This window comes from Propithecus coquereli, unplaced genomic scaffold (assembly GCF_000956105.1).
Source record: "Propithecus coquereli isolate 6110/MARCELLA unplaced genomic scaffold, Pcoq_1.0 Scaffold6, whole genome shotgun sequence".
In the NCBI taxonomy this organism is placed as follows: Eukaryota; Metazoa; Chordata; class Mammalia; order Primates; family Indriidae; genus Propithecus; species Propithecus coquereli.
In genome coordinates, this window is record NW_012151951.1 from 10,146,300 (window position 1) to 10,162,914 (window position 16,615).

At 36.2% G+C, this 16,615-nt stretch overlaps 1 protein-coding gene across 1 annotated transcript in view; it reads left to right on the forward strand.

The window, feature by feature from the left end:
- Positions 1 to 8,820, forward strand: part of FDX1 (ferredoxin 1) — a 50,897-nt gene extending 42,077 nt beyond the window's left edge. The window contains exons 3-4 of the mRNA XM_012659154.1: positions 3,605 to 3,734; positions 8,481 to 8,820. Of these exons, the coding sequence (XP_012514608.1) occupies positions 3,605 to 3,734; positions 8,481 to 8,595 (245 nt within the window). The 3' untranslated portion in view covers positions 8,596 to 8,820. The remainder of the gene's footprint in view (positions 1 to 3,604; positions 3,735 to 8,480) is intronic.
- The last annotated feature ends 7,795 nt before the right edge of the window (positions 8,821 to 16,615 follow it).

Consider the following 16,615-nt stretch of genomic DNA (forward strand, 5'->3'; position numbering starts at 1 on the left):
TTAAGATTCTTACTCTAGCAAAATCAGAAGTATTGTGAAAACCCAAGCTATTGTTAAGAATCCTCTAATTCCAAGCTGGCAGGCTGTGTGAATTGTAAATTTTACATTTGTTAGTGCAGCTAAAGTGGTACCAGCTTAGATAATAAGCAAATACCTACTATCCTTTGTGAGGATCATGTGAACCATGCTATTTATAGACATGTGAATGCTTGTATGATTTTGTTCACTATGGTGCTGATATTTTAAACTGTGGTTGTACTTTAAAATCGTTTTAAAAGGCATATATCAGTTTCAGCCAAGCATTCAGAGCTCATGATAAAAATGTATGTCAAAATGAGTTATTTAGGAACAGAATTTAGATGTGACAAAATGCTGTGAAGAAAGCCAAAAATTATCATATGTATTACTATTAGTTTAGAAGAAGGTACTACTCTGCACTGTTAGCCAGAATGCCAACTAAATTAAAGGACTAAAGTGTAAGTTCATAAAAATTGTTGTATAACCAAGCAAGGATGGTAGATACAATGCTGGCATTAGGGGCTAATACCAGTGTGGCTATAATGTGTCCCTAAATCATATTATTATTTTTACTAAGGCATGAAGTATTTTATTATTATTTTTAAGTGACAGATCATAATTGTCTATATATGTGGGGTACAACGTGATGTTTTGGTATACGTACACCATATGGAATGATTAAATCCAGCTAATTAATATAGCTTTTACTTATTTTTTGTGGTAAGACATCTGAAATTTAGCAGTTTTGGAATATACAATACTACTGTTAACTATAGACACCATGCTGTGCTATAGATCTTAAAATCTAGTTCTTCCTGCCTAACTGAAACTTTTTGAACAGCACATCTTCATTTCCTCTCCTCTCCCATTCTCTTATAACTACTATTTTATTCTCTAAGGAGTGAAGCATTTTTGATTATTTGAAAGGTGGACATAGTAATGTAAAGTTTTACTCTAAATGTTTGTTCTACCTTAGTATATTTTTAAACAAAAGTATATGAGGATTTAAAATTTATGAACTTCAAGAACCCATTTCCCTATTTTACATTTGTTTCATTGAGAAAATAATTCTTGAAATATGAGCCTTGCACAATTTTCAAAATCTTTAAGAAAGCATCCCTCATAAAATGTGATTCCTTTGTGTTTGCATATGTGTATGTCTGTTTATATATACATGTGCACATATATACATAAATATACATTTACACACTCAAACACATACATACACATTTTCCCCATTCATTTACTTTTATGTAACTAAACTCTTATAAAGACACTAAAGCGGACAGCCACCAATATTACTCTGGGGGTCTGAATATAATCATAATTTATATAAATTTTATACTTCATCCCTCCACACATATCATTATATTAGTGTACCCATATTCTGATCGGCTTCTAGTTTTAGATAGGCTTGTAGTTGTTTGTTACTTTTGTATCCTTTTTCCTTTTAAAGGTTGTCTTCCACTGCTTATTTTGTAGGGTTGTTCCCCAGTGTATGTGAAAAGCAAAAGAATAAAAAAACGCTCCTCATTTTATGAATAGGTTTTGTTTCAGGTCAGTTGCTTGGCATTTGGTATATAGTTTTTCCATAAAAATAATGTTGTACGTGGTGGCTAAATTTCCAAACCAACACATAGAACCTATTTCTTCATAACTGACTTAATTACCATTTGTAACTTGGTTTTTGTGAGAAAATGCATTGTAACTTCTAACTCCTGTAACTTCTAACTTCCTTAACTCCATTCAAGAGCACCTTCTTAATTCCCCGGACCCAGCCCTTGCACACACACACACACACACACACACACACACACACACACACACAAATAATATTGGGATTCCTTTCTCCATGTTGCACCCAAGTCTGGGAGTGGGAATATACGCACGGCCGATTCTCAGTGCAAAAGATTTCATGGTGGATAGAAACCTGGGAATTCTGTGATGCTAAAGAAGAATTAGAAGATGAGGCCTAAAAACAATGTCATCTCCTTTGTTGCTGTTCGCAGCCTTTGGCAATTTGGGCTGTATGGATGGCTCCAGTGGAGTTGGGAGGTACGGTGATGTTAAGGATGTGAACTCACTCTCTCCTTTGGGAGATAAAGAATTGGTGGCAGCTCCCATGTTTTAATTGAAAACAAGTAATTAGTGCCAGATCAGCTCTGGTTGTGCAAAATAAGGTGTAGATAAAGGGAATCTACAAAAAACCTATAGCTGATATCATACTTAATGGTGAAAGATGGAATGCCTTTCCCCTAAAATTGGGAACGAGGGAAGGATGTCTACTCTCACCACTTCTATTTAACATCACACTGGAAAGTGTTAACCGGTGTATTAAGGCCAAATAAAGAAATTAAAAGGCACATAGATTGAAAAGGAAGAAATAAAACTGCTTCTAGATGACATGATTGTTTACATAGAAAATCATAAGGAATCTACAGAAAAATTCTTAGAACTAATTGAGTTTAACAAGGTCCTAGGAGACAAGGTCAACACACAAAAATCAATTGTATTTCTATGTACTAACAATGAACATTTGGAAACCAAAATATTTAATAGCTTCCCAAATGAAAATTTTAGATTTAAATCTAACAAAATAACCTCTTGTTCTCATAATTTTAGGCTCTCTTTATATTTAAATCTTTACCTTATTTTTTTAGTTTTTTTCTCCTAAATACCTTTTTCAAATATATGTCTCCACTCTTCTCTAAATTTTTTTTTTAATAAAATAGGTTAAATCTCAAACTCCAAAAAACTACTTATCTTGTTGTCTTCTTATGGAGTTTTGCAGGATCGAGTATTTCTTTTAATAAGTGCTATCCATGGGGTCTTATAAATTCTTGCTGCAGATTTGTTTCTGTAGCAATAATTGTTGTAATACAGTGTGACCATTAGGTGTCTGTGGCTCAGTGTTAGCCCTGTCACACAGGCTGAGATGATTTCATTCTGAATCTTAAAGTTTCTATTATATTCAAATTTCCTCTCAGTGCAAAGAATAAGAAAAGGATAATTTATTGATAACTCTTTGTGGTAACTGGGATTTCTGGGGGTTTCTTCTTTTCTTAAAAAGACTTATTTGTCCAGATTGTAAGGAGCAATTGAGAGAGTTAACTTTACTTAGGTGTAGATATGGTTGCTTTCTAGTTCCTCTTACGCACATACCACAAAGTCTTCATAAACTGTGCTGAGCTCTCCCGGGAAAGGTAAATAACTTGCATTGCTAGTATATAAATTATTACTACGTAAGTTTAAAAATGCACACTTTTATATGTATGCACATCTCAGCTTGTTAAAATAACTTGTAAGCTCTTTGATACTAGGACAGTGTATCTTTATAGTTTCCGTTCACAGCACCAAACCCAGAACCTTTGTGAAAGAGTATGTGAATGATTTCAAACTCTCTCTCGTGTGTGTGTGTGTGTGTGTGTGTGTGTTCTAATTTTCATTATTATTTAGAAATAAAGTCCTTTCATTTCTGTATTCTAATGCTGATTCTAAAATTTAGAAATATTTAACTTTAATGAGCCAGTTTGAATTGTGTCTGATGTGGAGCGGAGTGTGTTCAGTGTTTGTGGCTTTTGTTTAGGTGCATGCGAGGGAACTTTGGCTTGCTCTACCTGTCACCTCATCTTTGAAGACCACATATTTGAGAAGTTAGACCCAATCACTGATGAGGAGAATGACATGCTTGATCTGGCATACGGACTAACAGACAGGTAAGATTTTAGGACTGCTTCAGTTGTACTAATAATCTGGGAAGGTAAATGTTTTATTACTTTGTGTCTATTCAAGAACAGACCCATGAATGTAATAGTGTTCTCCCAGTTTAGATTATAGTCACAGATTCGAAACAGCAAATATGTGGCATTTCTCTTGTTTTCACTGTTTTATAGTCTAGCCCTTATGAAATGTTCCTTTTTACAAAAGTTAAAAAAAAATGGAAATATTAAAAGTGTAAGTTCTAGATACTAATAAATCTTCTTTGGTCTATTTTTATTCCAGGAATTAATATTTATTACAATTTAATGGATGGGATTAAATTTAATGCTTTTTATAGTATTCTTGAAGGACACATTTGATAATTGAACAAAATTTTAGGGAAAAGTTTTACCTATTTGAAAGAACAGAATTTTTAAAGCAACTTAGTATATAGTAGTAATTATGTTAAAGCGAATAGTTCTTTTTCTAAGTGTACATTAAATTAACTAGAGCTTATTCTTGTTATTAATTAATGGGTAGAGTTGGTCTTAAAAGTGGTATGATTTACAGTAACAAGTGACATCAGGTGATATCTTTTTTTAAATTATCTTTTGGTTGGAGTCAAGGAAGGTAGCCAGTTGATTTACTTTTTCAAGGAGTAAGATAATGAGGGCTTCTTACTTAATTAAGATTGGCTTTGTTTAGCTGTTATTTGGTGACCCTAATGACAACTAATTTTTAAAAAATTTAAAATAATAATAATAGTTTCATTTTTATGTTTATTATGTAACTATAATTTTGTTAGACACTTAACATAAACTACCTCGTTTAATCCTCACAAATATTTTGAGGTCATTCGTACTTACCGTTTTGTTCCTTGTGTAGTTCATTTCCCTCCTGGTGGAGATGAGACTGATACTCTGGGAAGAGAAACTGGGAAAATAGTATCTCTTTAGACACCAAAGCAAAGTGGACTGTGGCTGCCATCTACCTGTCCTCTCTCACATTTTCAGTACCATGTTCTCTATCAACACCTCCTTTTTTTTCCTGAAGAATTACCCAGAGAATACACCGAGTAGCTTTATAGCTTCGTTCTGAGAATTGTGTCTCTTAACAAGAGGGTTAAATCACAACCAACTGCTTGCCCTTTTATTCAGATAAAATGTGTAGGTACATATAATAGATAATACTCTAAGTGAAAACAAAAAGAAAATAGAGGGAGAGCTACAGTTAGAAGAGATACAGAATGTAATAAGATAATAACTGTAAACTAGTCAAGAGCATTGATAATAAAATTTCCAAGTTTTAGAACTAGATAATGGAGAGCAAGAAATAGCTGTTATAGTGTTTTATAGCTGGTATTCTTAAGTACACAGAATTTTAGCAGAGATGCTTCGTTGGGAGAGAGTATAATGCGTTTCACAGGTAGGATTTATAAAAAACACTTTGACGTATTTGCAATGGAAGGAATTTTGTTTAAAGCTAGTAACCACATGTAAACTCCTGTTTTTAGGGTACCATAAAGTTCTAAAACAAAGAAATAGGGAAATTCAGGCTTTTAGTTTCTATGCTTACTTTACTTTAAAGTTAAGTGCTATGTAAATGCTTTTAATTTTTAGGAGGAAACACCATTGTTTTAATATTTATTACTGGATATACTTAACCTTGATTGTCGATGGATCGATGATACATGGACAGCCCCATATAGTTTTTTTTTCATACTGGTTACTTGTCTCCTCTTCTCTTTAGAACAGGGCCACATCTTATCATTGTATCTCCAGTGCCTGGTTCACAATGGGGAGTCACCAACTGTTTGTGAATTAATAGTTGATGGAAAGGGAGATTCAGGAATTACCTGCGAATCTATAATATGTTGTATGGTTGTCGTTGGTCCCTGCACCAGTTTCCATGGATAATCTACATAGAGGCCTCAGATTCCTTATCTCTAAGACGAAGATAATAATAGTACCTACCTCAGAGGGTTGCTGTGTAGAGTTAATGGATAAATATATGTGACGCTCTTAAACAGTGCCGGTGAAGAAAGCATTCATTAAATGGTAGTTGTTAGCATTATAACTACAGTCATATCGATTTATATGTTGGGAATTTACCCTGATGCCTAGTCACTTAACGAATATCATCTCCATCTAACCTTCAGGGTTAGGCAGTATTATCACCATTTTGTAGGTGGGAAAACAAGGTTTCGTTATAACATTTGCTCAAGGTTGTTCAGCTAGTGGGTGACAGAGCCCTGACTGGAATCCAGCTATGTTGGGCCTCAGAGCCCTTGGTCTGTTACTATTTCCAGCTGCTTTTCTGAATTAAAAACCAAATCTTAGAAGTAAAGTAAACAGAACACCCGGTCTATTTTCACTAAGGGATATGTAGCAAGAGTTACTGAAGAAAGTGTTTGCACAAGTGTCAGAACTTTGTGGGACTAACATTATGAAATGAAGGAGACTTGCTGTCTGTCTCCTCTAGAGACACTGTCTATACTGGGTGGATCTTGGAGCCAGAGACCTTTACGGGGGTTGAGTAAGTAGGAGAGTGAGAAGGCTGCCATGGAGTGCCATGCCTTATCTTCCAGAGTGAACAGAAGCTCTCTGTGCTGCCTCTCTCTCTGTTCGCATAACAGACTTCTTGTTCATCTGTCATCACACTACGATGTCCTGCCCTGTTTCATTGATAACTGTTCCCATCTCTGTTTCCCTTACTAAAGTAACAGTTCCTTGAAGGCTAGCATTGTCTTTCTCGCTTTATATGAACACCATGAGTAACCAATAGTCTCTCTAGAGCTCACTGCAGTCCTAATGAATTTGTCCAGACTGGCTTGCCACATTTTCTCTCTTGCAAACAGAGCTTAATGTATAGTTGAGCATTGTCAAGGTTATTTCTAATTCTACAAGTAACTATTGGTAGAGGAGATTTTTTTCTGTGTGCAGTCATTACTTCCATAGTTAAGCATACCCCTTACTTCAGAACTTCCCAGTGGTTCCTCATTGCTCACCAATTAAAACATAAACTCCTTAATTAGTATACAGAGCTTTTCGAGGCCCTGGCCACCTTTCTGGCCCCTCGTTCTCCTTGTCCTGGTCTATGCCACGTAGTAGCCAAGCTAAAACACCCATCTTGCTCAAATGTGCCTTGAACTTCCCTGCACTCTGTTTGCCTTATGCGTCAAATGCTTTTCTCCTTTGTCTTTTACTAAAAAGTAAATCCTACTCATCTTCCAAAGCCCATTCTGGATACCAGCACCATCTCCCCTGGCCAGAAGTAAGTGCTTTCTCCTCAGACTTCTCAGAGCCATTTGGCTTTCTGTCTCTGTGGCATTTGTCACATCACAGTCTCACATGTTAATCATCTGTGAATGTGTCTCATCTCTTCTATTTGATTGAAAGTTCGCTCATTAATGCTGATATTAGCAACTAATCCTCACAGCAGTCCTGTGAGGGACCCTCTTATTAATCCATCTGGAGGATTACGTTAGGAAACTAACGTTCGCGAGGTTAAGCAAAAGCAAGTTGCCTGTGAACACGCTGTATGAAGGGCTGGATTCTAGACCACTGGTCTGTTTGGCTCTAACCCCTGTGCTGTCTCCTTATTGCATCTCTGGTGCCTAGCACCTAAGAGGTGTTCGGTAAGAAAGTGTTGAATTGAGTTGCTCTTCTCTGTGTACTCACTGACATTAGTACTATGCTGTTAGGTGCTCAGTTAATGCTTGATGTATACATTAATGAAACCAAGACCTGCGTATCACATTTCATCAAACCGAAGACAATTTGATTAGAAGATTAGCATTTATTTTCATGTGCCAATAAGAAAGAAAAAAGCACTACTACTTATTAAAATATGGCACAGTGTTAGCACTTATTTTGTGCATATTGGGAGAGTTGTTCAGACTTCTGTAGACATTGATTTGAGTTATATATCACTGTTAAAAAAGGAAAATATAAATAAAATTGGTATTCTGCAAAAAAAAAGAAAATATAGTCATCTTTCCAATTACAAGTATTTACTAATATCGAATTTACACTGTGCTGTCTTTTTGTATTCTTCTTAATTTTTGTTTTGTAATCTTTTTGGACTTATTTTGAAAGGTAGTTAAAATCAACACATGTGGTATTGATGTACTTCCCATAACTAAGTCGAAGAATCCCCCATATGAATATTGTAACCAAATTTTCAGCTATAACAGGACATTACCTCTCGGTGTAGCAGTGATTGTAAGATGACATTGATTTTAAGATGCTTCCTGATTTCAGAGATAGTAAAAATGTGGGGAAAAAATATGCTCTTGTAATTGATGATTTAAGTCTATGCCTTTATTCCAGATTTTTCATTTTAAAGGCTTTTAAAAGTGTGGCTTTCTTTTATGGTCTGTATGGTTTTAATTATCTAGGAAATGATTAATCATTTTCTTGGCTTTGCTAATAGCCTCAGTTCTCTTCTCCCTATCGTGCCTTCTGATGATTTCATTGCTTGTCAGCTTTTTCACCCAAAAGTAGTTATTCTGGTGAAATGATTAGTGGGGAATAGGAGCTAAAGGCCATAATGAAGCTTTGGCACACCTGGTCCATTGTTTTTCATATTTACCTTCTAATTGATTGGGTTGGTTCTATATGTTTTGACCTAATGGAAATTTAAAAGTTAATAAATTCCCTGACTGCTTTGGGTAAGAAAGTATTAAAATATCTTAAACAACTGCATTGCCTTGTGAATAATACATAACTTAATACTAAACCATACCTTCCCGTTTTTTACAGATCACGGTTGGGCTGCCAAATCTGTTTGACAAAATCTATGGACAACATGACTGTTCGAGTACCTGAAACAGTGGCTGATGCCAGGCAATCCATCGACATGGGCAAGACCTCCTAAGCCAGAATAAATAGAAATATTTTTGCGAAACTTTACCTCTTTTTATAATTATTATTGATATAATTAAATGTGAACATGGATGAATGGACCATGACTAGCTTCACTACTTTAATTCACCTTGTATTACTACTGAATTTTGTAGTTCTGAAAATATGCAATTTTTAGTTTGGTTAAATTGTAAAAATGTCAACAAAATATTAGAAAATAGTTAATATGACAAAACCTAACATCCTTTACCTTATATTTGTTTAGCAACTTTAGCCAAATGTTTTCACATAATCTTGTATCTGTTTACCTAGAAGGTAGGTTTAAAAAAAGACCATCATTATCCCTGTTTGATATGAGTGAAGGCAGAGATCTCAAACAGCTCGTTTAGGGCCATGTAACTAATTATAAAATCTGTACTAGAGCCTGCATCTTGTTACTACAAGTTATATGTTCAGACTAAAACTACAGAAATTATGACTATCTTATTTATAGCAGTAATTAAGTCTGACTGTGTATGGATAAAAATATTTAATTGCTCAGTGAACTGCCTAAGTTTAAAGATAGTTATTAACCTTATAAATAAATATTTCAAAATTTTGATTCAGTGATAAGTGTAAGTCTGACCGTAGACATTATAATAACACTATCAAAGAAGTTTGATCTCTGCTTTGACTGAATGGGAGGAATAAACTAAAATTAGATGTCTTTATTCTTTTTTATTCTAAGCAGAACAGTCTGTCTTTCTAATCTTTTAAAAATAATGCTGATTTATAAATCTCTGCCTCTAATAGAATGGAAATTTTATGAAACAGGTTTCTGTGTCCTGAGCTGGAGAAGGGAATGAGCAGGCTGCCACATCGCACAGCCCCAGGGGGCGCCCTTCTCTCACACAAGGACAGAGCTGCACAGTGTGCAGCGTGCACAGCAGTGTACGGCGGTCTCAGAGGGTATGGGATGGTCTGAGCACCAGATTGCCAGTTACGGGTGGAAGACATTTGTATCCTTACCTTTACTATAAATAAATTCATAAAAGTTAATGAAGGAGTACACAGTATAGTCTTTGGAAATATAATAAAAAATCAACTAGGACTAATTGTGAGGAAGAGCAGAACAAATTAGTAAAAAAAAAAATGAATTATAAGACAATTGTATTGGCTTCATGTACATCACTGCAGTTTGATCATTTGTGTAAATATTCATCAGGTACAGTGCTTGACATACAACTTCATGTTATGCCCACTGGGGATACAGAGATGAACAAGACAAGGAATGCCCCCAGGGAACTCACCCTTTATTAGGAAAAGATAAAACAGTTGTATGTGAGGTAATTTGCTCGAACTAAACTGGCCAGTTTGCAAAATAGGACTTTAATTAATATGTGAAAAGTGATTAGGAAGAACTCGAAGCATCTAATTTTCACTTAACACATAATAACTATTGAATACTTTCTGTGTGGAGAGTGCTTATCTTAGTTTGTTTTTTGTTGCTGTAACAGGACATTTATTTGAGTCATGGTTCTGGAGGCTGGGAAGTCCAAGAGCATGGTGCCAGCATCTGCTTGGCATCTGGTGAGGGCCTAAGAAGGCTGTATCATAACATGGTGAAAGGGCGAGAGAGCAAATGGGAGCCAAACTTATCCTTTTATCAGGAGCCCACTCCTGAGATAACTAACCCTACTTCCAAGGTAATGGCATTAATCCATTCATGACCTAATCACCTCTTAAAGGCACCACCTTTTGATACCATTACATTGACAATTGAATTTCAAAATGAATTTTGAAAGGGACATTCAAACCATAGCAGTACTATACTTCTAAAGTACTTTAAAGACAATTTATTCTCTTAATTAGCCTCAGTATTCTTCTTGTGTGGATTACCTAAGCTCTCCAGAACTACTTTAATGATGATGTTCAACCAAAACACTTTAAAATTTAGAGTCTAAATTCTCAGATTTCAAATTAGGAAAGTTCAAATTAATACAATTTAATTATATTACTTAAACCTTCTAAATGTATTAAATGGAGGACATATCTATAATTGGTTTGTATAGAGATTATTTTTCCAGTTTGAAATTAATAAAATTTAATTATATTACTTAAACCTTCTAAATGTATTAAATGGAGGACATATCTATAATTGGTTTGTATAGAGATTATTTTTCCAGTTTGAAAAAAATCCTTCCATATTGGATGTATGTATGTTCTAGGTACATGTTTTGGTTTACTTATTGCTGCAAAACAAATTACTCCAAAACTTAGTGGCTTAAAACAATAATAATCTTTTATTATTATAGATACTTTCTATGAGTCGGGAAGTTCAGAGAATGCAAATTAGGGATGGCTTGTTCTGCTCCACAATGCCTGGGTCCTAAGCTAGAAGACTCAAAAGGCCAGGTGCTGGAATCATTTGCAGGCTCATCCTCGTATGACTGGCAGCTGATGCTGGTGTCAGCTGAGAGGTCTGGGAGGGGATATTGGCTGGAACACCCACACATGGCCCCTCCATGTGGCCTGGGCTTCCTACAACATGGTAGCTAAATTCTAAGAGCAAGGTCTTTGAGAGAGAGCACGTTTGCCAGGCAGAAGCTATATTCTTTTTGTGACCTAGTTGTAACAATCACACAGTATCCCTCCCACCCATTGTTTCATTACAAGTGAGGCACTAAGTTTGGCCCATTGTTTGAGGGGAAAGATATCAAAGAATTGTAGACATCACAATAACCATTCTTTCAGGTTAACTTACTGGCCATTTATTGCCTCTCAATATTGGCCTTTCAGCTACCAGGCTTCTAAACTTCTTCAGAGGAGCTAGTTTGTCCTCTTATGTTTCAAAGATTCTTGTATTGTCTTTTTTACGATGGCTTATTTGTTTTATTCTACAACTCTCAACGTTTTTCTTCTTGACTGTTGATTTAAATGAAAGGGAAAATGGTGGGCCCCCTTTCAGTGCTGTGTGATTTTAGTTCACCTTTCTTAGTCATTTTGCCATCAAGAAAGGCATCTTCTTTTGGTATAGTATTCTATGTAATTGTTGATTGTATGCTAATACTTAATATTGTATTTGGTTTTCACAGATAAAACCAACCAGTAATTACATAAGTAATTCAGAACCACTGAATTAATTTCTTGAGTGAGCATTCTGAGGATTTCTAAAACCTTTTGCCTGACTTTCACTGTGAAAATACTGTGTAATTTTTGTCTCAAAGGACAACTTTCCTCTTTTCTTAATAGCTGCATAAGTATCATATTATAATACATGTGGTCTCTGTAAGGGTCATTTGGCAGTTATTAGAACAATTACATTTCACTTGAAAAGTTGTTTTCTAAAGGAGACTTAGACTCCACATATTCTCCCATCTTTTCTTTTTCTTCCTTTTAACAACTCTTAATTGCTTTTCCTTCCTTAAACTACCTGAAATTTTACGGTAAACCACATTTTGGATCAGAATTTGTTAGACGGCTTTCTTATTGATAGGATAACTTATTATTCTGTAAGTTTAAAAACTAGAAAGAACATGTGTACATTACTAAAAATAGTAATGCAACTTTATTATATTTTATATTTTTTTAAGAGAGAGAGTCTTGCTATGTTGCCCAGGCTGGACTCCTGGGCTCAAACAATCCTTTTTTCTCAGCCTTCCAAATAGCTGGGACTATAGGTGTGCATCACATCTGGCTTTGAAACTTTAAGTGTAAGCCGCAGTAAGACATTCAAACATTACATACAAACTTCGTTTTCTATTAGAGAAATATTGAAGAATAGAAATATCATCTTGCTTAAGCAACAACAGGATTCCTTTAAGGTGTCAACACATCACATGATAGCAAGTTATTTTTATCAGACTTTCTTTTGTTGATAAGTTTCTAGACACTGAAAAATTAGAAAACCAGCTGGCAGGAGGAAGGCATGATTGCTAGCAGACACAAACAAAGGTGGCCATAACAGAAATGGGGAGGTAAAAGATAAGTTAAATCCACCAGAAGCAACTTCCAAGAGGAGTTGATGGGAAAGATCTTAACAGTGACAGGCGTCACTTCTGCAATAACTGTTAGTAATCAACTGCCCAATAGATATCTGATGCCTCTTTCCTTTTGACTATTTGCTTATTATCTAAGATGTCATTTAATTTTTAAACTTTATTTAATATTGTGAAATTAAGCAAAGCCTTTTTGCCTTTCTGGTTCCCCTTGTTTACTAGCGTTTCTGAAATCGTCACTACTCAGCTCGATCTACCTCCGTAGTCCTTCCCTCTCTCCCATCTGCCCCACTGCTCTGCCACAGAATGCCCTTGAGAGCACTTACTGCACATAGCGGTTGACACCGATTACATCAGCATCTCCCCCCCGATAGAATATAGCGTTTATTCTTCTTAAGAATAAGGGCTGAGTTGTGTTCAATTTTGTAACTGCAATGTCTATCATAGTATTTTGTCCATAGTAGGTGTATAACAAGTTTGAATTAATGAAAACCTGGTCTGATAAGGAATATGCTTCTAGCCTTTGGCTGTGTGGCAATAACCCGTTACGGATGGCACTACCTGAACTCAGCATAGGTCAGTATACTGAGCCTGCGTTCTAACCCTAATTCAGCAGGAGTCAGAACGCACAGGAATGTTTTCTTCAGAGGTCAGAGAATTTCTACTGTATTGAAAAAAATACATCAACTTTTTTTTTTTTTTTTTTTAACATACCTCAGATGAAACAACTTTTGAATGAGCTCAATGCAGGTCCCTCTGCTGGTTTTGATCTTGTAGACCAGTGGATCTGAAGTGTGAGTGCTGAAGGTCCTATAGGTGGCATCTGGACTCCATCCCCTGGAACCATATGGTACCATCGTGGTCATGTCTCAGCCTGAGTGCTCCTCCATCACGTAGAAGTGTCTGGCATCGTGTGTTTCTGAAAGCCCCCAGTGACTTCTCATAGTATTAGGCTTCCCCTGAGTTCTGATGAGGGTTCCTCGAGGCAGTGGAAAAGGCATCTGTGGTTCACAGAGTATTTTCCCCAATCAAGCAAGCCAAGACGGAGAAATATTGAGAAATGCTTTTGTTAGTATTTTTTGTTTTAACCTCCTTTCTTTGACAGGGCCTTATTTCTTAATCTGAACTCCAAAGACTGACCCTTAGAGAGGCAGCAAAGTAAGTTCTCTTATGTCCCAAGAGAAAGTATCGGATTTACTATTCAAAGACCTGGGTACTGTTTTAAAAATTACCTAAAACTTGGAAGTAAAGCAGAAAGATCATTGCAAGTCTCTTCAAAGTTGTACAGTCCTCTGTGTATAACTTTGAAGAGACATGCAGTGGGTCACCTGGGATCATCTGGTGTTCTAGGACGGGGGTTGGCAAACTATGTCCTGTGGGTCAAATCCAGTGTACTCTTTTTTTGTAAATAAAGTTTATAGGAACACAGACATGCTCATTCATTACTGCCAATGGCTGTTTTCATACTACAACAGCAAAGTTCAATAGTTGTATTTGCTATCTGGCCCTATACAGAAAAAGTTTGCTAAGCCCTGCTCTAGGGGAAGGTAACTGACCAACTGCATATGATTGAGTAGTTCCCAACGCCTCTCAAGTTAGATGTTAACTTAGAAAAGATTGATAAGTTGCAAAAGATTTCTATTTGGTAGAAAAAGGTAACTCCAAGAGTTAACGGTTTTCTTGCCTTGTAGCGTGTTATCCAGTTTTGTGTGTATCTCTACAGTCTTGTTACAATGTATAGCATTCTTTTTCCCACTGACGCTGTGTGTGTGTGTATCAGTTTCTCATGTCCCCCTTTGAACCAACTCTGTCATTCTGCAGGTCCCCTCATTAATGAGTTAAATAAATCTTAGGCACATGCTCACTGTACATTTGTATGAGAGTCTTTATGTCATGGAGAATCATTCAATGACTCCGTGAGTCCGGGTAGTGAATGTTTCATCTTGAGGTAGTCATTTAACCCTACTGGGCCTCAGGTTACTTCTCTGTTAAGTAGAGATAATTATAGCCAGTATCTCAGCCAAATTATTCTTTTCCCCATATAACAATATCCACTGAACATGGTATTTTCGTAATTGTTTAAGTTAAAAGATGTTATATTTATGAAACACTTTTATTAACTGCAAAGCACTGTGTGATTGTTGGATATTGCTTCTTGACAAAATCTAGATCTTAGGTATTAAAGCGTAGGTAGAAGCCTGTTACGTGTGAATTGCAGAGACTTGATTCTTTGACTTTTGCATTCAGAATAGTTATTTTTAAAAAGCAAATGTATAAAGGGATTATCTTAAGCTTAACTACTCATGTGATGAGTGCACTGAAAATAGAAGTACTTTATTATAATATGTTAGAGAAATATTCTACTGATAACACATATATTAAATCTTCAAGTAGTTATTAGTTTGAAATTTCCAGGCCATAATAACTAGAAAAGGGAGCAAATGACAGGATACAGCTGTGTATTTTTTGGAAGTGGGCTGGAAATAATTCGTTGCCTTTTTATCGAAAGAAAAAGTAAGGAGTGATACTTTCAATAAAAGAAAAAGAAGGAAAGTACTCATGGCTGAAAATGGAAATATAAATTATTTACTTTTTAGAGCAACATCAGTTCTTTCAAACCACGCAGTTCCTTGTAATATTCCAAAACAAATTGCCATGTGGAAACTTTTATTGAAATGGATAATAGCACTCTACCAGACTCTCAGCCACTAAATTGAAACGTACTTAAGAGTTTAAACATTTTTTAAATCAAGTTCAAATTTTTTTTACACTTGACAGGACAGCCCAATCTAATTTTTTGAAGTATTATTGTTGGCTAGATCTTGCCTGATAGATATACCATTCTTTGAGCATGCAGATACACTTTGGTGAAAGTTTTAATCATCCCAGAAGGGTTCCATTTGACATAATTCTGTTACAGAGGAGGCAGCATGCTCTAGCTGCTCAGTGAGAGAGCTGTGTCCCGTACAACCAAGAGAAATTGCCAAAAACGATTCTCACGTATGCAATAACTTAAAGTGATGTGGTCTACCTAAGATCAGATTTGAATTACAAAATCAAAAATGACAGCTACTGTAGTCTTTTTTTTTAAAGTCCAATTTCTTTTAGTCATTGTTAGAGTCCAAATGCCTTGAGTGCCAGACATCTATCAATAGTAGGTGGTCAGTAAATATTGGTTGAAGTTCTTAAATGACTCTCCTGTGAAGAGATCTACTTCCTTTGCTCATCACCGTGCCCCCAAAAGCTTCTGGAGTAAGACAGCAGGAGCTTGAGGAGAAGGAGAAAATTTTGGGTTAGCGCTTTTCTTCTTTTTGGAGACAGGGTCTTGCTCTGTTGCACAGGCTGGAGTGCAAGTGGCACAGTCATAGCTCACTGCAGCCTCAAACTCCTGGGCTCAAGTGATCCTCTTGCCTCGGCCTTCTGAGTAGCTGGGACTACAGGTGTGCACCACCACATCTGGCTAATTTTTTAAATTCTTCATAGAGACAGTCTCACTATGTTGCCCAGGCTGGCTTTAAACTCCTGGCCTCAAGTGATCCTCCTGCCTTGGCCTCCCAAAGTGCTAGGATTACAGGTGTGAACCACTGCACCTGGCCTGTCTTAGAGCCTTTGATAAGTGTGATTATGTTGAGTCCTCTGAACCAAAAAAAACGAAAGCAAAATGGTTATACCATCGACAGCTTTTGAGGTTAAAGTCTTTGAGTTGTAGCTCTTACCAGGATGATGAGGAGATAAATTCTCAAGTGTTTTTAAATCTTTATTGCTTTTACAAGGTAGTTTAACTCTTCCAGGAGAACAAATTCATTATTTCTTTTGAGAACACTGCCAGAATTTACAAAACTGAAAATAAAGTGTTCATGTACACAGCGATGTGGACATACTTTGACCTGGCACCCACCCCTCCAACCTCCAACTGGAAGGCCCGAAGGGCCAAAAGGGGCCAAACCTTTAAGAAAAAAAAGGTTCCTTTAATAAAAAAGAAAAAGAAAAGGGGGCCCAAAGAAACCGAACTTGCCGGCCTTTCCCTTCCCTTGGCCAAGTCCCAACCAAAGGGCC